Consider the following 17,495-nt stretch of genomic DNA (forward strand, 5'->3'; position numbering starts at 1 on the left):
CTCAGTTGAGAGCATCATAATAATTTTATATAAACTACTAAAATATTATAGATAAAAACAAACAATGTAAAGGAGAGAAATCGATAAGAGAGAAAAACAAATTATTTTACACTCCAATTTTTCATTTATTTTATATTTTTTTCTTTCTATCTGTTATTTTTTTCTCAGTATATAATTCACCACCAAAGATTATTATCCAATGAATATTAATTATTGACAAAATTAATAAATATTCTATAAAAAAAAGATCGGGTTTGGCTCTACGCCTCTACCCTTGTCTATGATTGAATGCATAGCTCAGCTGAATGACTCTCCTCTGTTCTAAAATTTCTTTCTCAGACTTATTTGAGACTTTAAAAACTCTTATTGATGTTTGCATTAGTGTACACTATAAACGCAAACTTTCAAGAAAGATGTATCCTGTAAATTTGTGATCGTGCTATCATTTTATTTTTAATTCTATTGAACATGAATAGTATGATCTTTCACACATTTAATGTTATAAAATTAAGACTAGATGAATTTGCGTTCCTCGTTGCTCTGCCCAACTTGATAGTTTCAATTTAAATTGGACTTCTCGCAACCACTGTTTAACAATTTGATGTCTTGATCCAAAGAGTCCCTGTTGCCGCTAGTTGAGAAGTTTGCTGGTACAGTCCAATGACTACAACAGGAGATAATGGATATGTTTTGATAAAATTTTCTTTAAGAAGAAAAAATGTAACGAGTTTTCTATAAGCTAAAATTATTAGATAATTTGTATCTCATATTATTTTCTTTATTATGATAAGTTTCTCTAAAATGAGATCAAGTAAATAGTTCAAACTTCAGAAATAACCGTAGCCCCACATTTGCCTATTTGGTAGTGATTCTAGTGAAGATCCAATCCATATGAATTTTAATAATAGTAAATTAGATTTACTTCCCTAGGTTTGTTTTGAGCAATTATTTAATTAACTCTTGATCTTCAAGCCTTCATCTTCTCCTTGCTCTTAATGATCGCCAAGAACATAAGTCTATACAAAACAATTATCCCCACCAAGATAGCAAGATCAACCCACTTTGAGTGACCCATTTCCACTTGCCATATCTTCGTCAGTATTTCTTTATCACTTATGTAGGCACCTCCATCTTGATCACTAGCCAAATTCAAGCCAATAAACTCATTCTTGAACAATCCTTGGAAGGCATATTTGTGGAAGGAAACATAGTACATAGGGTACTTCCAAAATGGTTTGGGAAGATCATTTGGCAGGCGAAAGAATCCACCAGTTAAGATCATGATTCCCATGATTCCACCAGAGACTGTGATGCCTGTGTTTGGATTTGGGAAGATACTTGAAACCACCATCATGAGGCTCTCAACCCACAATATGCATGCAAGTAGCACACAAGAAAAGTATAGGCAACGTTCAAGTCCCGTGTGAAGTCCAGAAAGGTAGTAAGTGATCACTCCAGGAATCAGTGACATTAGTACCATATATGGAATAGGAGATAATGTGTGGCTAATTACAAAAGCAGCGACACCATAGTGCCCATTCAATCTCTCTCGTTGAAATACCTGAATCAGTCACCAAAAATAAGTTAGGAATAATACACTTTTTTTTTTATGAAAGGTATTCTCCAATACTAATATAATTTGAAGAGTAAATTATCAATTTAGTCTCTAAAATATTACTTTTTTTCCTAAATAGTCCTTAAAGTTATAAAATTATATATTGAAAATCCATCAATTTAGTCCTTACGTTGATATATTTTACCAGCTTAGGGGCTAATTTGAAGGATTATGCAGCGTATTTTTAATACTTTAAAGGTTACTTATATAATTTCAATACCTTAAGGATTACTTAAGAGAATATAGAGTGCCTGGAACTAATTATTTTAATTAATTGTATTTTGGATAAATAGCCTTTTTACCTTCATTTGTTCCACAAATGGAGGGAATCCACCAAGAAGGGTTATGAAAGTCAGAACTGAAGCAACAAAAGAGACCAGGGCCCCTCTAGCCTGAAATATGCATATATAATTATTCTAATGAGTTATGAGTTATGCTTCAAATGTCACACTCTGGTGCACTTTATGTGCTATTCTGCTTTACCTGGATAGATGATTCACCTGAACCAACGTCAAAGAATATAGTGCCAAGACTAATAGCTGCTAGAACAAACACAGCTAGACGTAACCAATAATTGCTTACATCACGAAACAGATGCAAAGAAGATCTTCTCACAAGAATGTGACACTGAGTAAGAAATGCAGTCTGTGTTCTGTTCCTCTCCATGAAACCATGTTCCTAAATTCATCAAAAAACTTAGTCCTTCATGTATAAAATCCTTGTTCTATACTAGTTATCTCATTGACTTGAGTTCACCAAGGAAATAATGTGATATTATACTTACACTTTCACCTATTATTGCTACTTCTTTCTGAACTTGGTTACTAATTTCAGAAGATTTATAGAACCCTACAAGGATATCAACTGCTTCTTCTTTGGGTAATGTTTTGTTGAAGCACTCTTCATCATCCTGTAAATAATAAAGATAAATCAACTATCTTTTGTTGCCACATAAGTTTGTGGCCAACTCTAAAGCATTGGAATCTTTATGTTCTCACCAGTTTGAAATCCTTGTTTATGATCCTCAAGAAATGATCAGAAGGGTTGTGGAGAGGTGGACAAGGATAGCCATTTAAAGCAAAAAACTACATTCGATAAAAAGTACAATTTACAAAGTATCATTTGAAATCAATTTGAGTTTATAACAAGATAATCATTTCAAATCTCCAAAAAATTTGTCTTTAACCGAACCGAAGGGTGTCGTGTGATCCATGCATTTGGTTTCGCCTAGTTGGCTTTTGACGTTGTGATCTATGTATGCAATAGTAGAAAAAAAAAATATAAGCTACTAACCTCGGTTGCAGCAGAAGTGGGGCCAAAATAAACTGTTTCACCTGAACACAGAAGACAAAGATTATCAAATAGCTCAAAAACTTCACTACTAGGCTGATGGATGGATACAACAATTGTCCTTTTGATGCCATCTCTTATCTTTAGACTTGCAATTCTGCTCATAACATAGTATGAAGCTGCACTGTCCAGGCCACTAGTTGGTTCATCAAGAAGGAGAAGTTTGGGGCTTGTAAGAATCTCGATGCAAATGGCTAGTCTTCTCTTCTGTCCCTCACTAAGGCCTTTAGAACCCTTCCCTTTAATCCTTGTGTCAGTGGCATCTTGTAGTCCCATTTGTCTGATTGTAAAATCTGCTTTCTCTTTCTTGTCTCTGTTGGACATTGATTCTGGAAATTGGAGATGTGCTGAATAGTACACTGCTTCTCCAACTGTTAATGTTGACAACACAGCATCATCATGTGTCACATATGCCTGGTTTCACATGGTAATATAGAAAGAGATTAATGAGGTTTCATTTCCTTCTGTAACAAAAAAAATAGAAGTAAAAACATTTCCTTCAAATGAATGATTGCTGGTGGCAGCTATCAAAGATTGCTATACTTTATGTTCTTTCACTTACAGATGTTCCATAAGCCAGTGCATGTTTGTGGCCATTGATTAAAATTTTCCCTGTTTGCTTTGTGCTTGGAGCTAGTCTTCCTGCATAAATTTTCATTAAGATTAAACTGAACAGTTTGTCCACATTTTTTATTTATTTATATCCGTCTTAATATTCAATTTTTAAGGTTCTGATCCACACCATTACTATCTGTCCCTATGATCTTATCTAAGTTTTATTTTTTTCCCCATAATTTTTACTATTTACTTATAGTTTCATTTGTTGAAATATTGGTCATTGAAAAATTAACATTTAAATAAGTTAAACTAAGGAGACAAATGTTCAATTTTTTTTTATGAAATTACACAATTTTTTTTTTTTTTTACCTTTACAGCAACCGAGCAACCTACCCATGTGTAATGTTTATCAAATAATAAAGGAGTGTTAGTGTAATGTGTAAGGAATGTTGGTGAAATATTTTTCAAATAATTAAGAAGGTTAATGTAAGGATAAAAAAACAAAAAGAAAATTATGTAATCCCACAAAATCTCAGAAAAATAGTCAAAAATAAATTATATAATAATATTGAAATTGGTTAAAACTATAAGAACAATGATATATGAACACTATTTTTTAATTAAAGACACCCCATCAACATTTATAATTTTCTTCATCTCTATTTTCTTATTATATATATTACCTATTATGTTTACCTTTTTCTTCTACTATTTCTTTTTATTTCACTAAGTATCAAATAACATATAAAATATCCAAGAATCATTTTTAAAACTATAGAAAGTAATTGTTTATTTTAACATGTAAAATGACTTCTGTAGTTTTTGTTACATAACTGAATGACTAGGCTTAATTCTCCGGAAAAAAACTAAATGATACTTATATAATTAGAATTGGTTCACATATTTTTTTAGTCCATCCAATTTGGGTCACTTTTATTTTGATAAATTTAAATTTATCTTTTTTTAATTTCTGAAATTCAAAAATATTTTGCTCTTTTTAGTCTTTCTTCATAAAAAAAATTCTCTAGATTAATTTTGAAATGTTTGGGATGTATAATTTTTTAAAAGGAGAATGACTAAATAGATCAGTTTTCGAAGGACTAAAAAAAATTTAAGAGAAAAACAAAAATAACTCAAAATTGAGAAAATAACAAAACATATTTAAGCCATTAGAAATCTGATTAGAATGTACTAAAATTAAGATATAGATATTTTACATTGTTATAATGTGATGTATGATAAAATTATGGAATTTTTAATAATTATTTTTAAAATTATATTGAATCAAGATGATTTCTAATGGATTAATAGTGTAAATAATTTAAAAATTAATGTATCAAACTAAACTTTATCCAAAATTTTGGGTGTTACTTCCTTCAATACCTAAACATAAAAGTTCTTGGGAAGAATTTGACTTTTCTAAAATGAAAAAATACACTTTAGATTAATAAATCAATAGTCGTATATATTTATTAGTTTATTGAAGTTAATTACAATCGATGATTTTTTCAGGTAAAAATGTTTTTATTTAATCCTATTTTCACATATCATATTAGGATAAATTAGTAGCAATCCAATCTAAGTCGAAGTAAAAACAAAACATTTGTCCGATTTAACCTTCCCATTTGATCTCCTGAGAGCCCATTTGACCCCTTTATCAGCAAGTTCACACAAAGATAAATATTGTACAGTGACTTTTTTTTTTTTTTTTTTACCTCTTTATTTTATTTAACTTTATGTTTTTACGCCGTGCTTTATATCTCTATTTTTCTTCTCCGTCAAATAAAATGTTCCATCAACACCTTATATTTTTAATCTGTTTACATCATGTAAGTAAAGTATAAACTTCAGAGAAAGGTGGAAATCCTTATATATCCATAAATTTTATACTTGCTGACAATCATAGTATGCATACACCAATGAGAATATGAAGACCCAATATTCCAATTCCACCAAGAAATCAAAAAGAAAAAAAGAAAAAGAAAAATATATGCATGCATTTACCTGCTAAAGTATCAAGAAGTGTGGATTTGCCACAGCCAGAAGGACCCATTATTGCCAAGAGCTGCCCTGGCTTGGCATAACCTGTTAGACCCTTAAGAATCGGTTTCCTACCATTCCTTCCATTTGGAACAGTGACCTGCAAATCCTCCCATGTTAGGAAGATACCCTCCTCCTTTGTCTTAGTACTAATTGTGTTTCTTTCTTTGGACTTGATGATGGCTTCTTCCTCAATTGTGGCAATAAACTCCAGGTTTGACTGCATGATCATAGGACTATTATTTTGGGGTTCGTAGTTAGTGGCATTACATTGAATTGGCTGATGAATAAGGAAATTCATGATCACTATTATCAATATGGTGTTTGATCGTGTATGTCTAACGGAGGGTAGGTGGGACGGATCTTGAGTTATCGTATAAAAACTGTTGTTACAGAAAATCAAAGCATGTTTTAAGGGCAAGAAAGTACGTGTGATACAAGGCACGCAGCTGGATATAAGTAAAATCGAATGCACAATACATATTAAATAATATATTTGATAAAATAATTTAATTGTATTTCCTCAATACTCAAACTAAGTCTTTCATTTTAAAATTTGATTCAATAATATATTTGTTTTTTTATTTCATTATTTATATATACAGATCAGTGATAGATGACTTATCTATTACATTTCTGTTAATTGTTAAATAAATTTTAGGATAAAAATTATAAGAAAAAAGTTATTATGAAAAAGTAATTATTTAGAAATTTAATATCTAAAATAAATATTTTTTTTATTTTGTAGAAAAAAGATCTTAAAATTAAATTTTGAAATAATAAAATTTAAATAGATATTACTTTTTAATATAGATCATGCGGATCATTCATTAGAAAAAATTCTATTTAAGCCATTTAGGATCGCTATAAGCCACTAGTTTTAAGTTGAAATAATTTCACACAATTTGATTTACTCACTCAATAGTAAAAGAAAATTCATGTATTATTGTAATTCATATAAATTAATAAAAATACATAATACTTTATTCTTAAGTCTTATGTTAAAATTATGTTTTAAATAAATTATTGAGTTAATTTGAATTTAAATATATACTAAAAATATTTTTATTCCTCAAACTATTTTAAAATAATTTTATACTGTTATATCATCACAGATTACTATTAATATCAGTTAAGATAATTATTATAAAAATAAAAAAAATAAAAAAACTTACCATATATGAATTGTGATTTTCAATGCATAGCCTCTCTTTCTGTCTCTCTCTTTAAATTATAACCTCACTACAAAGTTAACAATTTTGTATTATTAATCTTATTGAAAGATATACATATTACACACAAAAATATTGTCTATAAAAAAATATTTCTTGATAATTATATTTAAAATAAAACCGCGCAAAATATTATAGCTAGTTAAGTTTTAAACCCTCAATGTGGTCCAGCTTGCTTGATGTAGGGATCGCACGATGCTAGAAAACATGGAATAAAGAACTGCAACGGGATTAAGTACTTAATTTTTGAGAATGAGAAGAGAGCATTTGATTTGCATGGTTTAAATAGAGTATAGTCAATGATATTTTTTCAAAGGATTGTGAACGATCGACTTTCAGTACGTAATGGCATTTCTAATGAGTTTAATTATTTGCATAGTTTGTAAACAATTTTTTTTATTCACGAATATAAATCTAACCAATCAAACATCATTAATTGTTGGTATGCCTTTTTATATCAAAAAAATCAATAAATCTATCATATATATTTTAATTGGATAACAGTGTAATTTACAATTTACACTCTCATACATATAGCATATTTTCTTTTTTCTGCATGAAGTATAAACAACTACTTCCCTATCAAAATGAAATCAAATATATTGTAATACCAAGTCAATTTGCTTCTTGAATATAAGTGAATGGGATGTGAAGTAACGAAATCGCGAAATCTGCCCCTATAGATATAACCTGTAAAATCTCAAACGAAAATCAACGTGCTGCGATGATTATTAAGAAGAAAAGGAAATTATTTATAGCACCATATACATCCCTCTAAAATCATATTGTATTATTGTAATGAAAAGAATATTTTTGTTTCGTATGTTAAAGTATATATACGATAACTATTAATTATTGGTGACACATTCCATAAAAAAAAAAATGGCGACACGATCTCATTTTTAACTAGTCCTTTATTCCCGGTTTTGTTTTCAAAATGAAAAAAAGCAAAAGAAAGACATTCTATATCTGTAACAATCTTGATAACGAGAATCATATTATATTTGTTTTTCGTGGAAGAAGATCATATTATATTGTTACTATTTGGTGTCACAATAACATTAAAGAAATGCATTCCACACGTTTTCTTTAAAATATTAATTTTGAGAGTAAGTCATATGTGTTGATATTAAAATATCTAATCATAAACTGTGTGAATATATGTTATGTTTACTAATTTTTATGATAAGTATTTAAAAGTTATATATCTATTATAGTTTTTATTGATTAACAATATAAATTTTTTTATAGTTCAATTTTAGGAAATTTTGTTGTAATTTTTTTGTATATATTTGTGTCTTACCAAAGCATGAAAAACATAACAAAATTATTCTGTCATAAAATTCTTTATGGTATCAGAGTTACCAGGTTTTGTTTAAAATTTAGTGGCAATGAGTCATCATGAAGAGGAGGCTCCTAAGAATGAGTCTCATAAGCAAGAAGAACATGAGAAGACTTCATCACCATATGAATTGAATTCCAACGAAACCCGAGAAATTTGATTACTCAAGTGCAACTTTAAGGGGAGAATTATGAAAAATGAGTGTGTGCCATGAAAATATATCTACGTGCTCCCAGAAAATGGGGTTTTATAGAAGGCAGCATTGGAGCACCAAAGGAGGGCTCACTTGAGATGGAAGACTGGTGGACTATACAATCTATGTTGGTGTCATGGATTCTAAATACCATTGAACCAAATTTGCATTTTATTTTCTGACAATAGTTGATGATTATTCACGTGTTGTATGTGTATATCTATTAGTTGATAAACGAGAAGTGTCGACAATGTTTCATAATTTTTTTGCTCTACTTAAAAGGCAGTTTCATAAACAAGTCAAAATATTCAGAAGTGATATTGGGACAAAATTCACATGCATGAAAAGATATTTTCTTGATTGTGAAATAATTTTTCAGACATCTTGCACTGGAACACCCCAACAAAATGGGAAAGTGGAACGAAAATATAGACATATTTTAAATGTGGCTTGAGCACTGCGATTTCAAGGTAATCTTCCTATTAAGTTCTATGGGGGAATGTATTTTAACTGCATCATATTTGATCAGCCAAACTTCTTCCACTGTTTTGAATGGAAAAACTCCATATGAGATGCTACATGGCAACAATCTGCATATGAACATTTGAGAATATTTGGCTCCTTATGTTATGCCCATAATCAAAGAAGGAATGGTGATAAATTTGCAAGTAGGAGTAAGAAGTGTGTATTTATTGGCTACCCATATGGCAAGAAAGGGTGGAAGTTGTTTGACTTAGAAACAAAAGAGATTTTTGTCTCTCGAGATGTTGAGTTTGTTGAGACCAAGTATCCGTTTTCTATTGATGTTATTACCAGAAAAGATGTTCCTCCTAAAAATTGGAGTTGTAAAGAAATTGTTGATGATATGACTGATGGTATAGAAGAAACGAATCACACAGGAGGTATTGAAGAAAGTGGTGATATGACAATGGATGATAGATGGGGTGAGCTAGATGCGGGATTCGATGAACAAGTTATTACTCTACAAAATATGGACACACAAGATACATTGCTTCCATCTATATCACCAATAGAGCCATTATTGGGTAGAGGACATAGAATCAAACAACCTTTTACTCACTTGCAAGATTACGTGACAAATACTGCCAGAAGATTAAATCCATCTAATTGTTCACCCTCTCCAAAGGCAGACTCAGGTGCACTCTATCCCATAACTGATTATGTGAATTATAACCATTTTTCTCTTGCACATTGTGCTTTTCTTGAATCCATTTCATAGGAAAAGGAGCATGTCACTTATACTGACGTGGTGAAAGACAATTGGTGGAGAGACGCAATGAAAAGTGAAATACATGCACTTGAGACCAATGGAACTTGGATCAGTCACACAATTACCTCCAGAAAAGAAAGCACTTGCCTGTAAGTGGGTGTACAAAATAAAGCATAAATTTGATGGAAGTGTAGAACAATTCAAAGCATGGTTAGTAATCCTTGACAATCGTCAAAAGGAGGGGATCGATTACACAAAGACTTTTGCACCCATTGTGAAAATGGTAACCGTACACACAATGTTAGCCGTAACAGCCTTACGAGCTTGGGAATTATATCAGATGGATGTACACAATGCATTTTTACATGAGGACCTTGAGGAGGTTGTTTACATGAAGCCACCTCCGAGCTTTCTTCCTCAGCAATATGACATGGTGTGTAAATTTAACAAGTCCTTATATGGACTCAAACAGGCTCCTTGTTGTTGGTTTACAAAACTGTCCACTACACAAAAACACTACGGATTTCAGCAATCTCTTTCTGATTATTCTTTTTTCGTCTTGCAAAGGCTGGAGGTACATATTGTAGTGTTGGTTTATGTTGATGACCTAATCATTTCGGGTGATAATCATGAAGCTATCACTGAATTTAAAGCCTATTTACATAATTGCTTTCACATGAAAGACTTGGGGATCCTCAAATATTTCTTGAGTGTTGAAGTGGTGCGATCTTCAAGGGATATCTTTCTTTGTCAACGTAAATATGCTTTGGACATTTATAGCCGAAGCTAAACTTCTGGGAGCTAAGCCATCAAATGTACCAATTGAACATAATCATTGTCTGGCACTTACTGCAGACTTCCTTTTTCCTCATCCTGATCAGTATAGGCGGTTAGTAGGTCATCTCATTTATCTCTGTTTTACCAGACCCAAGCTTTCATATTGTGTGGATGTGATGTCTCAATTTATGCAGGCGTCTAAAGAAGCCCATTGGGAGGCTGCTCTCCGTGTTGTTCGATACCTGAAAGGGAATCCAGGACAGGGTGTTTTGTTGCGTAAGGATTGTGACCTGCAACTACCTGGTTGGTCTGACTCTGATTGGGTTGGACGTCCTTTAACTCGTAGGTTCCTTAATGGATGGTTTATTCTACTTGGATCCTCTCTAATTTCATGGAAAACTAAGAAACAACAAACGGTATCTCGCTCCTCTGCTGATGCTGAGTATCGATCCATGACAACTGTAACAGGAGAATTGAAATGGTTAAAAGGTCTTCTCCATAGTCTTGGTATCTCTCATTCTCAACCTATATGACTTTATTATGACAGTCAAGCAGCGCTTCATATTGACAAGAACTCAATTTTTCATGAGTGCACCAAGCACATTGAAGTGGACTGCTACTTCATTCGCGACGAGTATCTCATTAGCAATATTGCACCTACTTATGTTCCTACACATGTACAATTAGCTGACGTTTTTACTAAGACTCTAGGTCTCACTCAGTTCACTTCTTTGCTATGCAAGTTGGGGATATATAATTTACATGCTCCAACTTGAGGGGAATAATGAGATCATGATGAGATAACACAATCTATGTGCAATTATCATCCTATATTATTAACATGTGATCATATAAATCAATTTATTTAGTCTAGACGTAATTTTAGGGGTTTTGCTTGAAGAATCAATTTGTTTAGTCCAATTTTAGAAGTTTTTGTTGTAACTCTCTTGCCTATAAGCCTTAGCAAAGTATGAAAAACAAAACATAATTATTCTATCATAGAATCATTTATATATATATATATATATAGAGAGAGAGAGAGAGAGAGAAAGGAAGCACAACGTTGTTGTCTATGCTTGAATGTGGGAAGATATAAGCAGGCTGAAATCACGAAATCTGCGGCAATACATATAACTTGTAAAATATCTAACGAACCAAAACTTGGTTGTGAAGTACTATGTTAAGAATATGAGCGGCGATGATTATTTGAGAAGAGAAGGAAATGATATCTAGAAAATGATCTTTCGAAATCTTATTTTAATGAAAAGAATATTAAAGTATAGTATATATATGATAACTATTAGTTACATTGGCGACACGATCTTATTTTGACTCCCATATTCCAATGCACCAAAAAAAAAAAAAAAACACTCCCATATTCCTCGTTTTGATTTTAAAATGAGAAAAAGAAAAGAAAGGAAATGCATTCTATATCTTTATCAAATTATCAATTTCACGAGGATCATATTATATGTTTTGTATGGAAGAAGGTCATATTATATTGATGGCACTTGTTTATGTAATTTTATCAAATAGTTGGACTGCATAGAGAAATAGAGGTTATTCAATGAAAGAAAGTGTTGTTGAACTCGAACTTTATAGAAGACTCGTCACATTTAATCGAAATATGAAATCATATTCTCAACTTAAATACAAATTAGATCCATAAAAATACTCAATTCTTAAGAAAATCACAGATTAGGGATGGAACGTTTCCTTTCTAAATAGAATAACGATGGATTAGCAAGGACAGATTCTTAAAACCAAGTCGCTAATTGGTGGCGGAGGAAGATCCCTCGCTATTCCGTCATAAAATACGTCGCTAATCTGCTGCAGTTAGCCTTGGTCAATTAATTGCTATTGCCTCGCAGAGGAAGTACCATTTGTCCCTTGTTAATTCCTCACCCTCGCAAGATATCCCTTGTTACTGTGTCGCTAATCACTATTGGGTCGAAAATTAGTGTTTTATTAGTTCCCGGTAATTTGTTGCTAATCCCTTGAATTAATCCTTCGCTAATTGCTCGCAAAAGGTACTCAGCAATCCTTTGTGAATCCGTTGCAACTATCTATCTGCATTCCCTCACAAATCCTTCCGGAATCCCTCACAGTATATCCATTGCTTTCCTTCGCAAATAGCATGCAATATATCTATTCGGTTCCTCACCAATCCCTTGCAAGATACAATTGGGCGATTAATAAATTCTATCCTATCTGTCAATTTTTCCTAACAATTTTAATTCAATTATTTCTTGTGTATTCAAAGAAATTCATCAGCTAAATTAAATAAAATGTTGAATATACTAAAACTTCATTTAAAATAAAACTTAGAAGTGACAAAATATCTTACAAAATCAAACTACTCATTGTCTTGCAAAATCAAACTGGTCAATACATGTCTTGCAAAAAGAAAAGAAAACTAATATGTAATCCATCTAAGCTAAAAAAAATCATTAACGTGACCTTTATCCTCCGTAGGTTGACGGTGTTGTTGATGGTTGGATTGTCAGAAGTGCATGTAGCAATTCCCAAGGAGAATAGTAATAGCTAGAAGAAAATACCAAAATTGGAAGACCCTCCTCAGTATTCCAGACTTGGACTTGTGGTATGATCATTTGGCTAAAAGAACCTTTGTGTTATTTTTTAACCTTTTTAACTGGCACAAGGGAAGGATTTTATTGTTGGTGAGAAAATAGTTGGCGAATCCATCATATTTCAATTTTCAAGAACCTGGCCTTCTCACCATCAGTCGTGGACCTACATAGGTGTAAGGATGTAAATAAAATTTATTAAATTTATAAATAAAATTTTATATTTTTATATTTTATTTTATTTATATTTATATAATTAAATCCATTTATTTTATTTTTTATAATTTTACCCACTGTCTTAGAGTCTTGGATCCGTCACCGCTCACCATACTTTTAATTTTGCAGCCAAGAGCAGATCTGAACATGAATATATAGCATGTTAACAATGTCACGTATATTGGATGGGTGCTTGAGGTTGTTAGATTGTCTTTAGTTTATTGAAATACTTTCTATCTCACGTCTTAGCTAGTTTATTTTTCTCAAAATCAGCTTTTGGATAAACAGTTTATATCATGTTTTCGTGAAATCTTTACATTCATGAAACAATATTTTGAGAAAATTGGACAAAGAAAACATAATTAATGACAAGTTAAGCAGCAACACAGCCAGGGTATTGAAATTAATGAAAAATATTGTACGTATCTCCTAGAACTGAACTATCAGGTTTAAAACTGTGGAAAGCTTACATGCACTAGATAAGCATGACCTGTCGAAGAAAGAGGCAGCAAAGGTTGACAGACTATTCCATTCCATTGTTCATATAGGCAGCACTAGAGAAGATAAATTGCATATATTGAAAACTTTTGATCTCACATGAGTTTGCCTTTTGTTGTTGAATTAGGTCTGGAATGACAATCTAACTGGAAAAGTTTTTGAGGACTATTCAGTATTTTCAAGGTTCCTTGTTATTTCTTTTGCCGACCTTAAAAAGTGGAATTTGAATTGTTTTTATCTGAAATTTTCTATTGAATGATTAATACATTAATACTTTATATTTAGCCTATACTTTTGAGTGACTGAACCTTCGATCTGTTTTAAGTTTGACTACTTGAAATTGTTAGTATAGAGATTTCCATTTTCATTGTAAATATTGTAGACTATTATGTATTTTATGAAATAGTGGCCGTAAGAGTCATAATATTCGTTACCGCAAAACTAAAGTTTTTGTCAATTGATATGTGAAGGTAAGAAAAATAGAAGAAAAAAAAAGCATCAATCTGTCATCTGTAAATAACTTTATTTTACAGGAGAAATGGAAAAGCTTTTAAAATTGGCATCGTGGATGGCATGATAGCATTGACTGTAAGTAACTTTGACACCAATACCTCTCTTGATGAATATTAGGCCATTTACTCCTGTAGTTTAATTGAATCATTGTCTACTTAGTTTAATTGCATAGGGCATTCTGAGGAGGCTCTCCTAAGAAAATTGTGAAGGATTTGAATAGGAAACACGATATGGGTATGTGGTTTTTTAACCTCCTAAAGACAATTGCTTGAAGAATTCGAGTTTGGCATGGACTTCTCATGACCAGAAAATATAGATGGTACGTCATGCTATTCTGGACAAATGGATTCCTATTTCTTTTTATTGTTACAATTAAGTTCATTTATTTAGCTACATGACTTTTGAAGAAGCAGATTTGTGTTATATTTTTTTATCACAAGATATATCTAGTACGAGTTTCAGAAAATGTATTTTATGATGCTGTTGCTATAATTTGTATGTGCTTCCTAATTCCTAAAGATTATTGCCATGCAATTAGTTGCTTCATATTTGATTCCTAAGTATTGGATTTTTGGAATAATTGGTGACATTTCCTAGAAGCAAAATCCATTGATAATTTTTTTCTTGTTTCATAATAATACTATATAGATAAATTATGTTATCTTATTTTGTAGTTGAGTTTTATGTTATACGAAGATTGAGTCCAGTGTGTGGCAGATGCAGAGGACATGGAAAACTTCAAAAAGATGTTAATTTTTTTTTTAATAAATGACCTTTCATCGGTTTTGAGTAGAATCGTTGTTAGAGTGTCAGTTTTTTTCTTTTAAGACAATACTTTTTACATCGATCGATTGTATCAAGAGCATATGTGAATATAATTCTGTTATTGATTATTTCTGCATGAGACAGAAAATATATTTATTTTTAAAATCTTTTTACTCTATTTTTTTACATAAAAAATCAATACTTTTTCATTTATAGTCAAGTAAAGTTTAAAAATAAACATAAAAACTTTAATTAATTTTTTAAATATTAGTATACTTTTAATATTTCTACTTTTGAAAATAATTTTATTAAACGTTAATAGAAAGTTATTAAATCGTACAAAAATATTTATTACAAACCTATAAATATTAGCAAAAAAGTTATATTTTTCATGTAGCCAATTTAATGTAGGTATTTCTACTTTTGGGGTCGTCACATCTTTGGGGTGATTTTAATGTAGGTATTTTGGAAGCACTGTGGTCTCACCACATTGTGTTACTTTCTACAATTTAAGAACAAGAACTCTGTGAAGAAATGGGGTTCAATGGAATTGAATGGTCCCATGCATTTTTAAATTTGACAACATGTTTATAAATTATTTGACCAGATTTTACAAGACAATAACCGGTATCGATTAATTGAGACAGTTAAAAGTAAAGGGTCTATGTACTCAACGGTTTGAAATCCAAGGCAATTCAATATTAGTCACACTCCACTTTGACTTTTCTTCCACTACAACTCCCATTTCAATTTAACTGATTGAGAGATCACTCAAGAAGCATTTGCTAGAGCCTAAAATCATTATGCATGGGTGGAGTTATAAACAACTATTTATAAATTTTGTAATGTTTCACATATTGACACTACAAGAAAAATAATATATATCTACGATAAGGTTTTATCTATAAACAGACATAAATTACTATAGATAAAACTAAATAATACTTCTACCTACAATTATTTAATGTAGCTAAAATTCATCATGTAAAGAAAATTTAAAATAACTTCTATCTATAAATATTTAGTATTAATAAAATTTCAAAAAATTTATATCTACAATTACTTAGTATAAATAAAATTTTATAAAACTTATACCTAATTTCACTTGGTGTAGATAAAATTTCATAAAATTTATACATGCAATAAGATGTTGTAGGTTAAACCTCAAAAGTCTTCTACCTATAATTCTTTAGTGTAGGTCAAACTCTCTTAAAACAAATGAACAATTTTTTGACAACTAATGTAACTGCGGCAAAACTCGTGTCATGAATCCATCTTTTACGGGTGGCACGTCTAAATGTATCCCTTATACACATTTCATTTAACCATGATTGAAAACTTCACACATTAAAGTAAAATAATTATTTTAAAAAAGTCCCTTAGATACTTAACAACACAAGGTCTTCTAAAAAAAAACACACAAGGTCTTCTCACTTTTTTCCCCCCTCAAATCTAGGGTTTCCATTTCTCTTTCTCCACTTTCTTAGATACATTTGTTTTGTTAATGTCAACACATTTCACAACTCAGAGTTCTTCATCATCCTCTTCTTTTCATCAACCACTCCACTGGCAGTAGATTCCTCTCTCCTAGCTTCCATTTGCAATCCAGATTCTCTTTGATTGGTCAATTTCATTTAACTTCGTTTCAATTTTAAACTTACTTTCATTGATTTTCTCTTTGCGAGGGCTTTTCTTCTTCATCATATTCCTAATTGCGCCTCACTAGATCAAAGGGAAAATTTCACAAAACATTCCAATTCTGCGTTTGGTTTCAAGTTTCTAAATTTAAATGTGGGGTTCAGTGAGTCTTATGGATAAATTAATTGAATCACCTCGTTTCTAGATCTGGATATTGAATTTTTTTCTTCTTCTTCTTCCCACATGCCTTTACTGGTTTTTCCTTTTTCTATTTATTTTCTTTCTCAACTAATAAAGAAAATTGTAGTTTACTTGATTCTTAGGTTGGCATTAATATTAATTGAGTATCTGACTTAAAAATTATAGCATTTGTGATTGAAAGTCCTATTCATTTGATTTTTTTGTTGGAACAAATTTGTTAAAATTTCTTCTGGTGATGATTCTGGCAAAAACAACCCTGACCTTTCTAAACATGAAGAAAAAGTGGCAGAAATTGATACTGCTGTAAATAATCATAATAGCTCAAATATTATAGTCAGTTTAGAATCCCCTTAAAATTGTGTGTGAATAATGGTAGATGTGTTTTCAAACAAGTATTTTATATAAACCTCATCAGTAAATTGATAACATTTTTCATTGATCTTATAAATTGTATATTACCAGTGAATTGATATTATCAATTTCTTTCTCCTTTTTTCCTTAATCTTCTAGTCCAGTTCTATGATTCTATTAATCTGACTTGTTGATTTTCTGGTCTATAAATCAACTTTAATCAAGTCTATTTAGATATATACCGGCAAGATAACCTAGAAATATCTCAAGGTGTGGTTTCTTATTTGTGCTTAATATGACTTGGTTTCTTCATTTATGTTACTATCTGGCTTGTATTTCATTATGTGTCTTTTATTATAGGCAAAGGAGTGCTTAAAATTTAAGATA

At 30.9% G+C, this 17,495-nt stretch overlaps 1 protein-coding gene across 2 annotated transcripts; it reads right to left on the reverse strand.

Moving 5' to 3' along the window:
• Window positions 1–966: 966 nt before the first annotated feature.
• Window positions 967–5,986, reverse strand: LOC100784793 (ABC transporter G family member 1). Of its 2 annotated transcripts, XM_003543873.5 has the most exons (8): window positions 5,528–5,986; window positions 3,528–3,607; window positions 2,909–3,379; window positions 2,614–2,700; window positions 2,400–2,525; window positions 2,099–2,293; window positions 1,918–2,007; window positions 967–1,561 (listed from the first exon to the last, which is right to left on the reverse strand). In XM_003543873.5, exons 1-8 carry the CDS (start codon window positions 5,862–5,864, stop codon window positions 968–970), a joined length of 1,980 nt encoding a protein of 659 aa, XP_003543921.2. In that variant the 5' UTR covers window positions 5,865–5,986; the 3' UTR covers window position 967. The 2 variants fall into 2 exon arrangements, with proteins under 2 accessions (XP_003543921.2, XP_040864595.1); XM_041008661.1 differs by lacking the exon at window positions 2,614–2,700 and having other exon boundaries at window positions 5,528–5,926.
• Between the last annotated feature and the right edge of the window lie 11,509 nt (window positions 5,987–17,495).

This window comes from Glycine max, chromosome 13 (genome assembly GCF_000004515.6).
Source record: "Glycine max cultivar Williams 82 chromosome 13, Glycine_max_v4.0, whole genome shotgun sequence".
Lineage (NCBI taxonomy): Eukaryota > Viridiplantae > Streptophyta > Magnoliopsida > Fabales > Fabaceae > Glycine > Glycine max.